At 30.3% G+C, this 14,638-nt stretch overlaps 1 protein-coding gene across 6 annotated transcripts in view; it reads right to left on the bottom strand.

Annotated features, from left to right (window-relative positions):
• Positions 1 to 236: 236 nt before the first annotated feature.
• Positions 237 to 14,638, bottom strand: part of LOC136091511 (E3 ubiquitin-protein ligase rnf213-alpha-like) — a 171,381-nt gene continuing 156,979 nt past the window's right edge. For all 6 annotated transcript variants that reach the window (XM_065819150.1, XM_065819148.1, XM_065819147.1 and 3 more), the window contains 4 exons: positions 5,873 to 6,070; positions 5,626 to 5,715; positions 5,378 to 5,547; positions 237 to 615 (listed from right to left, as the gene is read on the bottom strand). In XM_065819150.1, the coding sequence (XP_065675222.1) occupies positions 468 to 615; positions 5,378 to 5,547; positions 5,626 to 5,715; positions 5,873 to 6,070 (606 nt within the window). In that variant the 3' untranslated portion in view covers positions 237 to 467. The remainder of the gene's footprint in view (positions 616 to 5,377; positions 5,548 to 5,625; positions 5,716 to 5,872; positions 6,071 to 14,638) is intronic.

Genomic DNA, 14,638 nt, shown 5'->3' on the forward strand with positions numbered 1-14,638 from the left:
GTAGTAATCAGAGTTCTTGCTTTAGAACTGGAGGTCCGTGATTCAAAGCCGGCTTTGGCCATATATGCATCATTGGTAAAAGAGGCGTGACAAGACCGTTTAAACTTCTTGGAGCATACAAATAATTTAATAAAAAAAAAAACGGTTGACATAATAACATATCTATTTAATTTGCATTTTATTTATAAACAAACGACTCGTGCGCCTGTTGGATAATTTATCAATGACTTTAAAAGTTATAACATTCCTATTTATTAAGTTAAAATTTTCATTTTGTTTTACAAAACACTTAAAAGTAACTAAAATATGACAATAAAAAATGAGTATGATAAAATATATATAAAAAAAAAAATCAATAGAAACATGAAATAATGTTAAAAAAATCAACTTATAAAACATAGATATAATTATAAAAAAATACAGTTAGAAAATATTTACATTACAAAATATTTATATTAAAAAATATTCTAGTTATGAAAATCTTTTGCGTGAGAAGCAACTATCTTCCAAAATAGATAAATATGTTTTAATAAGAACTCATCACTAATAGATTCTAAAGAAATAATTTTTGTTGTTCCTTGATTATCTTGATACAACTCCAGAGCTTCACTTAACCTGAAATAAGTTAAAACAATAAAATAAAAAGTTAATAAAATAATATAATACAATTAAATTCAAATTAAGGGTGTCTGGGTAGTCATGGAACCCATATGACATTGTAGTAATCTTATCTTAATTTATAATTAAGTTGTTATGCTAATTAAATAACATTTTCATTTGAGCTTTTTGCATAATATATTTTCATATACTACGTTTATACCTTTTATGAAATACTAAATAACATTCAGGTGCCATATGAAAATAAAGGTTTCAATACTGTCTAAATTAAGACGTCTCAATAAAGAAGAGGTTTGTAAAACAATTTTAAATTCATCTGCTAGAATTTCGATGATGTTTTCTAAACTTAGTTTAGGCATTACATAGTGGCTTAACCACATAGTGCCTATAAAATTAAATCCACCGAAGAGTGGAACAGTGTGCCAAAATACCAAAAACTCATTGTCGGCATTGCATGCTGAAAATTTTTCATGATGATGAAAACATATGCATTAGAGGAAATATCTAGTTAAAAAAATATTAAATATTAATTGAAAAGTTTTTTTATGTGGTTATTTACATGTGAATTTGACATGTATTTTAAAACATTATTTTGCATTTTTTAATTATCAACTATCTTATGCTACTATTATTTTAAACTAATTTTATTGAGTATCATTTTAAAATATATATTATTTGAATTAACATTGTTTTTTTTACTCGGACTTTTCGTAACAATTTAACGTAAGTGTAATGCTTAGATTTTTATTCATCAATGACAGAGAGTTTTCAATATTTTTTTTGCTACTATTACTATTAGGTATCAAATAAAACATCCTCCAATATCCTCCAAACACTTGATTATATAAACTTAATGCTCAATGTATTTAAATAGACATACATCATAAATATTTTGCAACTTTTTGCAATAAAAAAAGTTGTTACAAATAAATCATATTCGTTTCATAGTATTTATTGTAAAAACACGTTTTTAATAAGTTCTTAAAACTCTCATATTTTGTAATAGCTTTTTAACTACAAATTAATTATGGTAAGTGTGTAAATACAAATATAGAATAATTTCTTTTATTTACCAATGATTTCAATTACATAATTTTTTGTTCTATATATAATGATTGTTGTCCCCCCCCCCCCTCTGCTTCTTCTCAAAAAAATATATTTAAATTTTTCTAACTTTTTCAGAATATCTAATCTTACTACATTTAGTTTATGTACTAATAATTTTTTACAAATTTTACGAAAGAAACAATAATTTCAATTTTGTTTTTAGATGAAATATTTTGACATTTACGTTTCTTTAAAGGATAATAACATTTCTATTCAAGACACTAAGAAATCATACCGTCGTTTGCTAACATTCTTTGAGTTGTCCTTTGATCAGAACAATGACATTGTTAAGAGATTTAAGGACATTGTTAAGAGATTTAATGACATTGTTAAGACTTAAGGAAATTTTAGCACATCTTAAATTGCCCTGGAATACCTGTAAATGGCTTGATAATGATTTTACTGCAGTCAAAATAACCATACCATATGCAAATTCTCCATCTTTTTCTAGCACTGGTCAACCTCCAATTAAAGATTTTCAAGAGTGTTTTTCAAGAACTAAGTATCAACGTGTTAGCAAGCTTCAAAAATGTCACTTGTCAAATGAGTTATTATTTGCTTCAAAAGCTTCATTAAATAAATAAATAAAAACAGAAAAGGCTATAACAATCAACAAAATATATTTAGATAAGAATGTAGAGTCTTCAAGGCTTTCTGAAAATTAAGCAATAGCATTGATGCTGTATTCAAATATGACCAAAGCTGCTTTTCAACTCCATAGAAATGCAGCAATTGCAAAACAATGCAACCTATATCCTGCGTATATCAATATAAAATCATCAAAATTTTTGTGCTATCCTAATAAAATGATTTTTACTGACTATACTGCAAGCATACTACTGCAAAGTTTATGTGACCATACAGCTCAAAGACCTCATCAATTTTAAAATGATGTTTTATATATGATAGAAAAGTGTGACCTGGTATCTCTTCACTATAAAGCAGGTTTTGATGGCTCTACTGGCCAAAATATAAAAATAACAAATAATGTCTGTTAAAAGTTTTCGTAACTTGAAAACAGAAGAACCATAGCTTCTAACTTTCCTTGTTCCAATTAAAATTACAGCTTATTTTAGATAAACTCGAACTGTTATTTGGAGAAATTCGAAACCTTCTTCTACTTTATATTACCAACCTTTAAGATTTAAATTTGAAAAAGAAACAACTAATTTATTACTCATTGAAGAAAATACTTTGAAAGATAAGATCTTTAATCGTGTAGAAACTTGCGTTCAGTTATCTAATGGCAAGTCTATTTCAGTCAAACATATCATTCAAGTTACAATGATAGATGGCAAAGTCCATACTGCCTTACTGAATGTAACAAGCTTTAGTCAATGTTGCTCTTTATGTGGATGTTCACCAAATAACATAACCAACATCAATAAAGTTACAAAACTTTCCTATTCACCAGATGATTTTTAATATGGATTTTCTACACTTCATTCATGGATGTGATATTTGAGTGTCTCATTCATACTTCATATAAGATACCGATAAAGAAATGACAAATAAGAGGAGACGCATAGAAAGCTCTCGTTTAAGAACAAAAAATAAATATTCAAAAAGCATTCACACAAAAAATGAGACTTATTATTGACTACCCAAAATGTAGAGGATCTGGAGATTTAAATGAAAGAAATACTGCTTGCAAAGCCTTTTCAAATGAAGATGTATTTGCCAATATTACAGGAATAAACAAAGAACTAATTGTAAATATCAAGTGGATTTCAAATAGATACTTGTAAGTTTCACTTATTTTGTCTGGAGACTCTATTCAAAGCTTTATTCATGCTTGTACTATTGGTATTTCATGTCTCAGAGTCTTCACAAGATCTTAATTCATGGAGCAGAAGTAATAGGTCTTTTATTGCCAATAGGTCTACTTTGTAAAGAAGCTCAAGAAGCTAGAAATAAAGAATTTAGAAAATATAGGGAACATCATTCCTGTAAAAATTCATGAATAAAGACAAATTAAGATGTAATGAAAAGACTTTTAAGTACATCTGATCCAGTTATTTAATCTTATAGAAAAACTATTTCATCAGTAAAAAAAAATTTCCTTCGCGTGTTGTTGAACTTTTTATTTGCGAAAATTCTATGTTCTAGAATAAACATAAATCTAATTCATAACTTTTAATTTCAATAAAAAAAATACTTTTTATATAGATTTTTTGAGTTATAAATTGAGCTTGATATTTGATTTTGATCCTATCTACACTGTTGGTACACTACGCTATTGATTTATTTTAAATATAATAATATAATATAAAATCAGTAAGTTTTGAGATTCTTCTGAAGAATTTTTAAACTAATTTTTCTATAAAAAAAATACTGTATTTTAAATTCATATAACATGCTGCACAGTGAACCAGAGGTTAGAAAAAAGGTCAAAAGGAAAGGTCATATATTGAGCTTTTTATTTATTTGCAATACACAAATGACAAAGAATGTTAATTTTATAATGAAGCTGATTAATTTGTTGTACCCTTTTAGGTACCCCGAACTAAAAAAATTTCACTTTTTTAGTTTGTTTTTTACATTTGTAAAACATTTTTTATGGTTTTTCATGCAAAAAAAAAAAAACTTTCAGTTCTGGATTTAAGTGTTTGTAGAACAGTTGAATAAAACTAAAAGCATTTGTAAGTTCTTTAACTAACATTTAGTAATAAGATAGTCTTCATCCACTTATATTCTCAGTCACTACAAGGTCATCTTCTGCATATTGAATTAACTTAATAATATCTAAATGAAGGGGTAAAAATATTACATGGTTTTTACACTTTTGAGCTTTAAAAGATTATTCAATGAAATTTAAAACCGTGGATGAATTTAAATTTAGTATAAGGTAATAAAAATACCCAGGCTCCAGAAATGGATTCTCTGAACCCAAAACCTAAAACTAGATGACTATGTTTTCTATTCTTACTAACTTTTGGTATATAATGGCCCACTGTGCCCACTGTGCACTGGTTTAAGTTTGTTTGCTATGCAATACATTTGTGCATAACTTAATGTTTCTTAATATAATTTCTTTAACTTTTTTTAATTTTAAAACTAAAGATTGGAGTATGGTTGTTTAGATTTGTTAAACGGGTTTATTGTATTTATGATACATAGCAAATAAAATCTATTATTTTGGGAATATAACACCACTCTCTACCCCAAGTTCGTAATTAAAAAAATCCTAAAACATTACAAAAAAATTGATGTATGAAAAAGTTGATACTAAGAAAGTTTAACAATTTATTAAAAATTTTAACAATTTACTTTAAACCAAAAAGCTGCGTTAAGGGACCATTTTAAAAAACACAATATTAAGGGAGCTTTAAATTGAAACAAAAAAATATGTGATAACCATTAAAATGGTATTAAATTATTCACTCTCAAACTTATCAAAACAAAGGTGAAGACCGAAAATTTATCACTACTTTTTTTTTAAAAAAAAAGAAGGCAAAAAAGCAGAAAAAGTGAATCCAGAAAGCCTGGTGAATAAATTATTTTTAACTGCAATTGAACCAAATAATTTTTCAAAACTTTTTTAATGTTGTTTTTGTCAACTTGAATCTAAGCTACTTTTGATACTTAGAAAAAGTAAAAAATTATTTAATAAAATTACAAAAACACTATGTGAAAAAAAATGTTATCTTACGTTAAAGAAACATCAGCTTCATTTCTTAATGGCAGCTCCAAAACAATATATTCAGTGATTAGATATATTAATTCTTTTATATTAACATTATTCAGTCTTTTTTCAACATTTTTAATCACTTCCTTTTCAAGGTCCTCACTCATAAAAATTTTGTTTACATTAAAAGGAACCTGAGAAACAAAAGAATAAAAAAGAGCATTAGTCAAGTTCAACAATCAAAGTAATAAAAAAAATCTTCATAGAAATACCTGTTTACTTTCATATATTCTACATGCTTGTTCAACAGTCAACATAAGCCAAACAGAGTACAAGTGTGTCAACCGTATATCTTCATACATCTTAAAAATATTTATAAGAGTTTTATACTATTTTTCATATAAAACAAATTAATATTATTGACTATGTCATTATATATCCAATTGCAAGTAATAACTTTAAAATCAATTGAATATTTTAATTTAAAATCTAATAAAAAAACGTATAAAAAGCACAAACTTTTCTGCTAACTATGTAATCCTGTTCATTGATGCGAAGAATATTGGTTAGATAATCTCTTAAATACATGTTACATTCACCACCTGTATGTGTTATTATACCAATAACTGTTTCAACAGCTCGTAAAGCAACAGATACATTTGCTATATCATTCATTTCATCTAACATTCTTTTTTGTTCCGAATAAGGAATATCAGTCTATAAAAAGTTTTACAAAAAAAAAACAATAAACTAAAAGAATATAGATAAAAACATAAAAATTATCAGAAAAAAAAATGTAATTTACTGTGGCCAGATAAATTTTGCATCATCTTAATATTGAAAGAAAAAAGAAAAAGGGAGATAAAAAAGAAACTAAAACAATTATGTCGAACAATATCAGGTATCATATTTGTATGTAGAAAATAAAAAGTTGCTTTATTCTATTTCTTAACAGTAAATTACTATTATTATAATATACATATATATAAATATATATATATATATAAATATATATATATATATATATATATAAATATATATATATATATATATATATATATATATATATATATATATATATATCTATATTCAAAATAATTTTTTTTAAATTTAGAATTAAATGTTTTTATAGCTTCATAATTTTGCTTCTTTCTTTTATTTGAACACCGAAGCAACCTTGTTTCTGGACGAATTGATTGAACTTAAATTTTTCATATCTTGTGGCTAAGTGTTCCAATAATTTGATTATTCTGTTTGTGAAGAAGTTGTTTCTGATTGTTTCATTTTTTGAGCCTTTGTTCAATCTCTTTAATTCTTATATTATGTCTTCTTGTAGTTGTTACAATATGATTGATAGGCTTGTCAAAGTTTATTTTATTGAATCCTTTGGATATTTTAAATACTTAAATAATTGAATAAAATCTAATATTCTTATTTTATTTTCTGATGTTTCAATTTTTAGATAATTCTTTTTTTATTCAATAAATCCTTTAAATTCTCCATTTTTGTTGCTTTATGTTGTATTTTTTCAATTTTATTAATTCCATCTTTTCTATAAGGGTTCCATATTATTGCACCATACTCAAGATGAGGTCATATTAATGTTTTATATAAAAGTTTTCCTGATGTTTCATCTAAATATTTGAATAAGTGTTTAATCAATCCAAGTTGTTTATTTGCTTTATTTGTCGCCTTGTTAATGTGAGGTTTCAGTATTTTTTTTTTTTAACATCTTCACTTCCAACAAGGCTGCAAGCAGCCATTAATTAAATTTGGAAGTTACTGAAAGAGAAAAGATGAAGATTGTAGAGCAAGATAATGATTGACGGACAACTTAAAGGATTGCAAATTATATGAATCAGGAACACAAGATGAAGGAAGCGAATTCCAAAGAGCTGATGTTCGAGGAAAAAAACTAGACGAATAAGCATTTTTGGAGCACTTAGGAACAGTCACAGAAAAAGGATGACACTTAATTGAATGACGAGTAACACGAGAATGAATTTTAGTAGATGGCACAAGAGACGCTAGCTCTTTAGAGCAGTGCCCATTATAGTATTTGTAGAAAAGAGAAAGAGAAGCAACATTATGACGATGTGATAATGGTTGGAGGTTGGCTGCAAGAGCAGGTCCAACTATGTTTACAATGCATTTTTGCACCTTGTCTAAAAGAGAAAGAGCATCATTAGAAGATCCGCCCCAGACATGACAACAGTATTCCATACAAGGTCGGATTTGAGATTTATAGATATAGAGAATAGAATCCAAAGTAAGAAAGTGACGAGCTCGATAAAGAGATGCAACCTTAGCAGATGCTAATTTTGCAACTGATTTGATATATGGTTTCCAAGAAAGATTGGAAGTAAGAGTTAATCCTAGAAGATGAAGAGTAGATGACTCATCGAGTACATCACCGTTCATAAATATAGGAAGATCTAAATTGATGCGATAATGATTGGCTGAAAAGAATTGAGTTTTACCTGCATTGAAGTTCACCAGTCACTGTGAGCCCCATTCTGTAGCAGAAGTAAGATCCTTTTCAAGCTCAAATGCCCCCTCCAAGCAATCAGAGAGTGTTGGTTTCTTATCACGACAAGAATAAATGGTAGTATCATCAGCAAACAATGCCACCTTAGATGTGAGAATGTCTGGAAGATCATTAATGTAAATTAAAAAGAGTATAGGGCCAAGGATAGAACCTTGAGGAACCCCTGAAGTTAAAGAATAAGAAGAAGAGTGTTGTCCAACAGGACAACTTTTATGCTACGATTGGAAAGGAAGGATTCAATGATCTTAAAGATGTTGCCAGATACACCATAAGAAGAAAGCTTATGGAGAAGACCAGTATGCCAAACTTTATCAAAAGCTTTTGAAATGTCAAGAGCGAAGAACCTCTCCACCTTTATCTAATGCACGAAAAAACCTATCAATTATTACTGTTAGCAAATCAGCTGTAGAACGAGAAGATCGAAATCCATATTGATGGTCAGAAAGTAAGTTATTAGATTCAAGATGAGAGATTAAGTGTTTGTTAATTAAAGATTCAAAAACCTTGCTTATGATAGGTAGAAGACTAATGGGACAGTACACACTAAAAAATAAAGGTAGAAATTTTTAGTTAAGGTAGGATATGTGATATATCTTTAGTAAGGTATAGTTTTCTACCTTATAAGGTAGAAAATTATACCTTTAAGTTAGAAAATTGTATGACAAATAATTGTTTTTAATATAATTTTCTACCTTAAAAGGTAGAAAATTATACCTTACTAAGGGTATATCACATATCCAACTCTAAGGTAGAAATTTCTACCATTTTTTTTTTAGTGTGTAGTTAGATAAATCAGATCACTCTCCAGAATTTTTGAAGATAGAGATAACAGATGCCGCTTTCAAGCAGGCTGGAAAACAAGACTCTGATAAACACTTGTTAAATAGTTTTGAGAGTATAGACGACAGCTCCAGAGAACACTTCTGCAAGACAATAACAGGTATGTTGTCCGGGCCACAAGCTGTAGAAGAGTCTCGGCAAGAAATCACTTTAGATACAGAAGCTGGAGTGATACAAATGTCAAGCAATGGATCAAGCTGTTTGTTGGCAATATCAGGTAGAACGCAACTAGTGGAATCAAGAGATGATATTGATGAAAAGTTTTTAGCAAACAATTCAGCTTTGTCTTTAGGTGAGGTGACAAAGTCTGAACCATACAAGAGAGGTGGAATTAAAGATTTGCCCTTATTATTAATACTATTAAAGATTCTCCAGAAGTCACGAGAGCCTATATTTTGAGATGAGATGTGAGATTTCACGACCTGAGAATAGCGGGCTTTGGCATTAGACAAAACCTTTTTACAATGGTTTCGAGCAGTAATAAACAGACATTTTTGAGACAATTGTTGAAAGGGAACAAAAGATTCCATGCCAGCATGAATCCACGAAGTTATGTAAGATGCGCATTTGTCGACAGGAAGACAAAAGATTTCTACCCAAGGGCCATCACGAAGAAAATCACGGAAAGAATCCCATTCAGCTTTACTGTAGTTGTAAGAGGTACGATAATAGGGGGATTCAGGTGATGAAGAAGAATGAGATATTAGTTTTAGAGAGATCAAACTGTGATCAAAAGCACCTAAGGGTGAATGTGGAGAAACTGAGCACTGACTAGGATCAGAAACAAGACATAAATCAAGTAGAGAAGGTAGATGATTCGGGTTGTCAGGAAAGCGAGTTGGAAAGTTGACTATTTGAGTTAGGGATTGAGAAAGGCAAAAGTTGTGGGCTTTAATGCCTGCAGAGTCACTGACACTAGAGCCAAGCCATTCAGAGTGGTGAGCATTAAAGTCACCAACAACAACAATATTAGTTGATGGATAAAGAGAGAGGGATTGGTCAATATGATCAGAAATAACATCAAAAAGAGTGCAATCTTGAGATGAAGGAGAGCGATATAGAACAAACAGAAAGGCAATAGAGTGAAGTGGTGCTAAACGAAAGCACATGAAAGAATAGTCTGTGGATTCAAATCTAGTTTCACGACAAATAGGTGAATTCTTACAAATGTTAATGCCCAGGCCAAGCATGTGACTATTGGAGTCTTTACGAATTAAAGGAAGATAACCATCAACACTAAGATCGCAAGATGAGACAGTTGAACTCAAATTAGTCTCACAAAGAGCAAGTAGGTCTGGTGAACTTTGCAAGAGATAAGACTCAACAGAAGAAAAGTTACTTCGAAGACCACGAATATTAGTGAATGATAGGTTTAGAGAACTTGGTGATGATGATGGTTTTTTGTGTTTTATAGTTTTTGGTACTTTATTCATTTTTAAATTAGATTGAAGAACTTGACTCAAAGCATAGATAGTACTCAGAACACCGTTTAATAGCCCAAGCAATTGCCTCATTACTACTAATAAACCCTAAGCCGTAACAAAGGGCTCCAAATGTGGCCTCTGCAATGCACACCAAAAGTACAAACATGGACACCATCCATGCGCAACATGGCACTGTTAATACATTGATATTTTTCATCTGTTGATGGAATCAGCCTCTCTGAGAGCTACCACAGAGTTCGGGAAACCTGACTACCAGCCGGCCTCAGAACCATAAAACTGAGTTTTAGAGCTGTACCCTCATTAGGAGATAATAGAATGAGTTGCCTAGTCATAAAAACAGAAACACAAGCAAAACCCATGCATTGAGTCAAGAAGATCCAGCATTCAACATCCTAAACTGGAAACAATGTATTAAAAATACATCTGCGCCAGCCTAATAGATGAAGAAGGGGTGCGAAACTGGTCAACAGATAGAATCTGTTTACCCCTTAATTCTTTGCCTAGGAGGCCTTCTACAAGACAGTAGCCGGATGCATTTAACATCTGCCCAAGATGAGTATTTTTATTGAGACACCATCTCTAGCCTTTACTCAACCAAGAGCCCCAAGGCAGGGGGTGTTTTAAGTCATTTGTGATGGTTATACTAAGATCAATTTCTGATTGAGTTTTTAATAGAGTAAAATCATTGAGTTTAAAATCATGTTTTCAATTACTTTTACCAAAATGCGCTATTTTGCTTTTTTTTTTTAAATTTAATTAATCAGTAATTTGTAAAAAAAAGTGCTTTTATTCAAGTTTAGTTCAACCTAATAAAAAATTGAAATCATAGACATAGTTTGAAATTTTTGTAATGAAAAACCTCCCACAACAAGATTTAAAGTGGATCTTTTCTATTCGTGGACTTTTTGCAATCAAAACTAAAGCCAGATTGAGCAATTAACTAAATGATACATATATAAGTTAAAAATAGACATTTAATACAGAAATAAATTCAAGACTAATATTACTACGTTATTTGACTTTTTTTAGTGCTTCCTGCTTTTTCTTAAATGAACTTTATGACCAAATTAACAGGTAATTGAATCTTCAGGTTTTACCAATAAATTTTAAATTTTAAAACTATTTCATTTCTAAATTTAATATAACACAACAAAAGAAAACATAAAAAACTAGAAAAAATAATACTAATTACAGCCACCTGGACTAACTATATTTCCTTGTAAACTAATTTTGGAACTTAAAAGAGATATCTCTTTTAATTTGCAACCATGATAGCATTTGTAGAAAAGAGAAATTGGTGCAACTATACGACAATAAGAAAGATAAAGCAAGTTCAACTTATAAAGCAGCTCAAATATAGAAGATAAAGCAGGTCCAACTTCATTTACCATGTATTTTGGAACTTGTATTAAAGAGAAAGAGCATCGTTAGAAGAACCAACCCAAATATGCCAGCTGTATTCCATACAGGGACAAATAATGGCTTTGTAGAGGTAGAGAAGGGAATCTGGAGTATAATAATGGCAAGCACAATAAAAAGAAGTAATCTTAGTAAATGCTAACTTTACAATCGATTGTATATATGGATTCCATGAGAAGTCAGAAGTGAACAACAATTTAAGAATGAAAAAAAAAAAAAAAAAAGACTTAGTGAGAAGGTTGCCATTCATTAATATTGGAATGTTGACAGTATTGTGATAGTTGTTTGCTGAGTTTTGTTGAAGTAAAATTTAACTAGCCAGCGCAAGCCCTAATCTGTTACAAAAGTAAGATCGAACACATGATTAGCTGTCTGTTGTAAGCAATCGAAAAGAGAAGACTTTTTGTCAGGACAGAAGTATGTAAGTTGAGTAATCAGCAAACTTTAGATGTAAGGATGTCAGGAAGATCATTAATACAGGTAAGAGACAAAACAGGACCAAGAATAGAACCTTGAATTACCCCAAAAGTTATTGGAAATAAAGAAGATTTTTGATGACTTCAACAGAAAAAAATAGAAAAAATAGATAATAAAAAAAAATAATTTGATAATTTCAAAAACTTTCAAGTTTATGGACAAGACCAGTTTGCTAAACTTTATCGAAATCTTTATATATGCCAAGAACAATAGCCTTGCTGCCTCCACCTAACACACAATAGGGTCTTTCAGTCACAGCAGTTAGAAAGTCAGCTGTAGAAGGAGAAGATCAAAAAGCAGAATGATTGTCAGACAGTAAATTATTTGAATCAAGATGGAAGTTAGAAATTTGTTGATTAAAGACTTAAAGACTATTTTAATAATAATGATGTAACTGATGGGACAATAGATGGAAGGGTCAGAATGTTCTTCAGCATTTTTAAAAATTGGAGCCAAAGATGCCATTTTGAAGCAGGTAGGAAAACAAAATTAAGTCAAATACTTGTTAAATAGTTTTGAGAGAATTAAAAAGTAACCTGGAATACACTTTTGTAAGACCATGACAGGAATATTGTCTGGACCACAAGCCGTAGAAGAGTTTAATTGAGATACAACTTTAGCAATGGAAGCTGAAGTGATTTGAATGTGTCTGTTAACCTGTTTCACTGAAATAGCAAAAAGAGTATGGTCATAAGATCCATGAGTTGAATTAGAAGAAAAGCTCTTTGCAAGTAGGTTCTGCCTTATACTTGGGAGAGACAAAAGAGAGATAATCAATCCCGTGAATTAAAGATAGATTTTTAAACTTTGTTAACTATTCTGCTGAAGATTTTACAAAAGTCTCTAACTTCTAAATAAGATACAAGATTTAGTAAACTTAAAGTAATGGAGCTTAGCATCAGACAACACCTTTTTACATTGGATTCCTGTAATAATAAATAAACATTTGTTCTCAAAAGATTGCCCATTTATCAGCGGAGAGAGAAAAGACATCAATCCAAGGACCATCACAAAGAAAATTACAAAAAAAATATCATCAGCTTTAGGGTAGTAGTCTGAAGAAGAAATGTGAGATGGAAGATTTATAGAGATCATTACATGTTTAAAACCAGCTAAAGGTGAACCAGGAGAAAGGGAACATAATCTAGGGTCAGAGGCAAGACACAAATCAAGGAGTGAAGGTAATTGATTAGGGTTGTCTGGAAAAAGAGTCACAAACTTAAATATCTAAGTAAGAGATTAGAAAATACTGATTTTATTGGCTTCAGTGCCAGCAGTGTCAGTGGTTTTGGAGCCAAGCCATTCAGTGTGATGTGCATTAAAGTCACCAATAACAACAATATTGGCAGAAGGATAAATAGAAAAGGCATGGTTAATTTGATTAGAAATAACATCTAAATCTGTGTAGTCTTAAGGAGAAGGAAAACTGTAAGGAACAAAGAGAACTGTGAGTGAAAAGAAAAGCAGTGAAAGAATGGTCAGAGGATTCAAACCTGATATATTGACAAATAGGTGAATTGATGCATAAGTATAACTCCAAGTCAAGCATGTAAATATTGGAGTCTTTGCGAATCAAAGGATAGTACCCATTAATACTAAGATCTGAAGAAGGAACAGTTGAATTTAAATTGATCTTGCAAACAGCAAGCAAATCTGATAAGTTTTGCAAGAGGTAAGATTCAACTGATGGTAAGTTACTTCAAAGACTACGAATATTTGTGAAAGATATATTAAAACGATTAGATGATGGGGTTGGTCTTTTATGTTTAATAATTTTTGGTTACTTTGTGCATGATTTAAGTTTAAAAAGAACTTGACTCGTACATAGATAGAGCATGGTATACTAAGTAATAAGCTATGCAGTTGTCTCAGTTCTGCTAATTTACATAAAGTCATAACTTAGGGCTCCTTATGCGGCCTCAACAATGCACTAAAAGCATTAACAGAAACATCATCCATGTGCAACATGGCAGTGTAAATACTCTTATATTTTACAGTTGTTGATGGAATCAGCTTCTCTGAGAGCTACCACAGAGTTCAAGAAATCTTACTACCAGCATGCCTCAGAATCATTAAACTGAGTTTTAGAGCTGTACCCTCATTAGGAAATAACAGGAAGAGTTGCATAGCCACTATCAAAGTGTCACAAGCAAAAGTCTATGGGTAGAGTCAAGAAGATCCAGTAATCATCATCCTAGACAGAAACAATATAAAACTACACTAACCTAATAGATGAAAAAGTTCTGCTTACCCCTAAAGTTTTTGCTTAGGAGCCTTCTGCTTAGGAGCCTTCAGTAGTTGGATGCAAAAATATCTGCAAAAATATCTCAACCAAGAGTCCCAAGAAAAACCTTCCTTTTTTAGGCAAACCCTACAAGGGTTTGCTTAAAAAAGCAAACTCTACAAGAGCAAAAACTACAAAAAGCAACAGGGCATGGAGCAGGTAATAGTACCAGGGTGAAGTACAGGTACCAGTAGCATGGTGATCATGATCATGATGATCCTAAACCTGACCTCAACTGGAGTACTTAAAAGAAGTTACTCCCTGTAAGCAGT

This window comes from Hydra vulgaris, chromosome 15 (genome assembly GCF_038396675.1).
Source record: "Hydra vulgaris chromosome 15, alternate assembly HydraT2T_AEP".
Classification (NCBI taxonomy): domain Eukaryota; kingdom Metazoa; phylum Cnidaria; class Hydrozoa; order Anthoathecata; family Hydridae; genus Hydra; species Hydra vulgaris.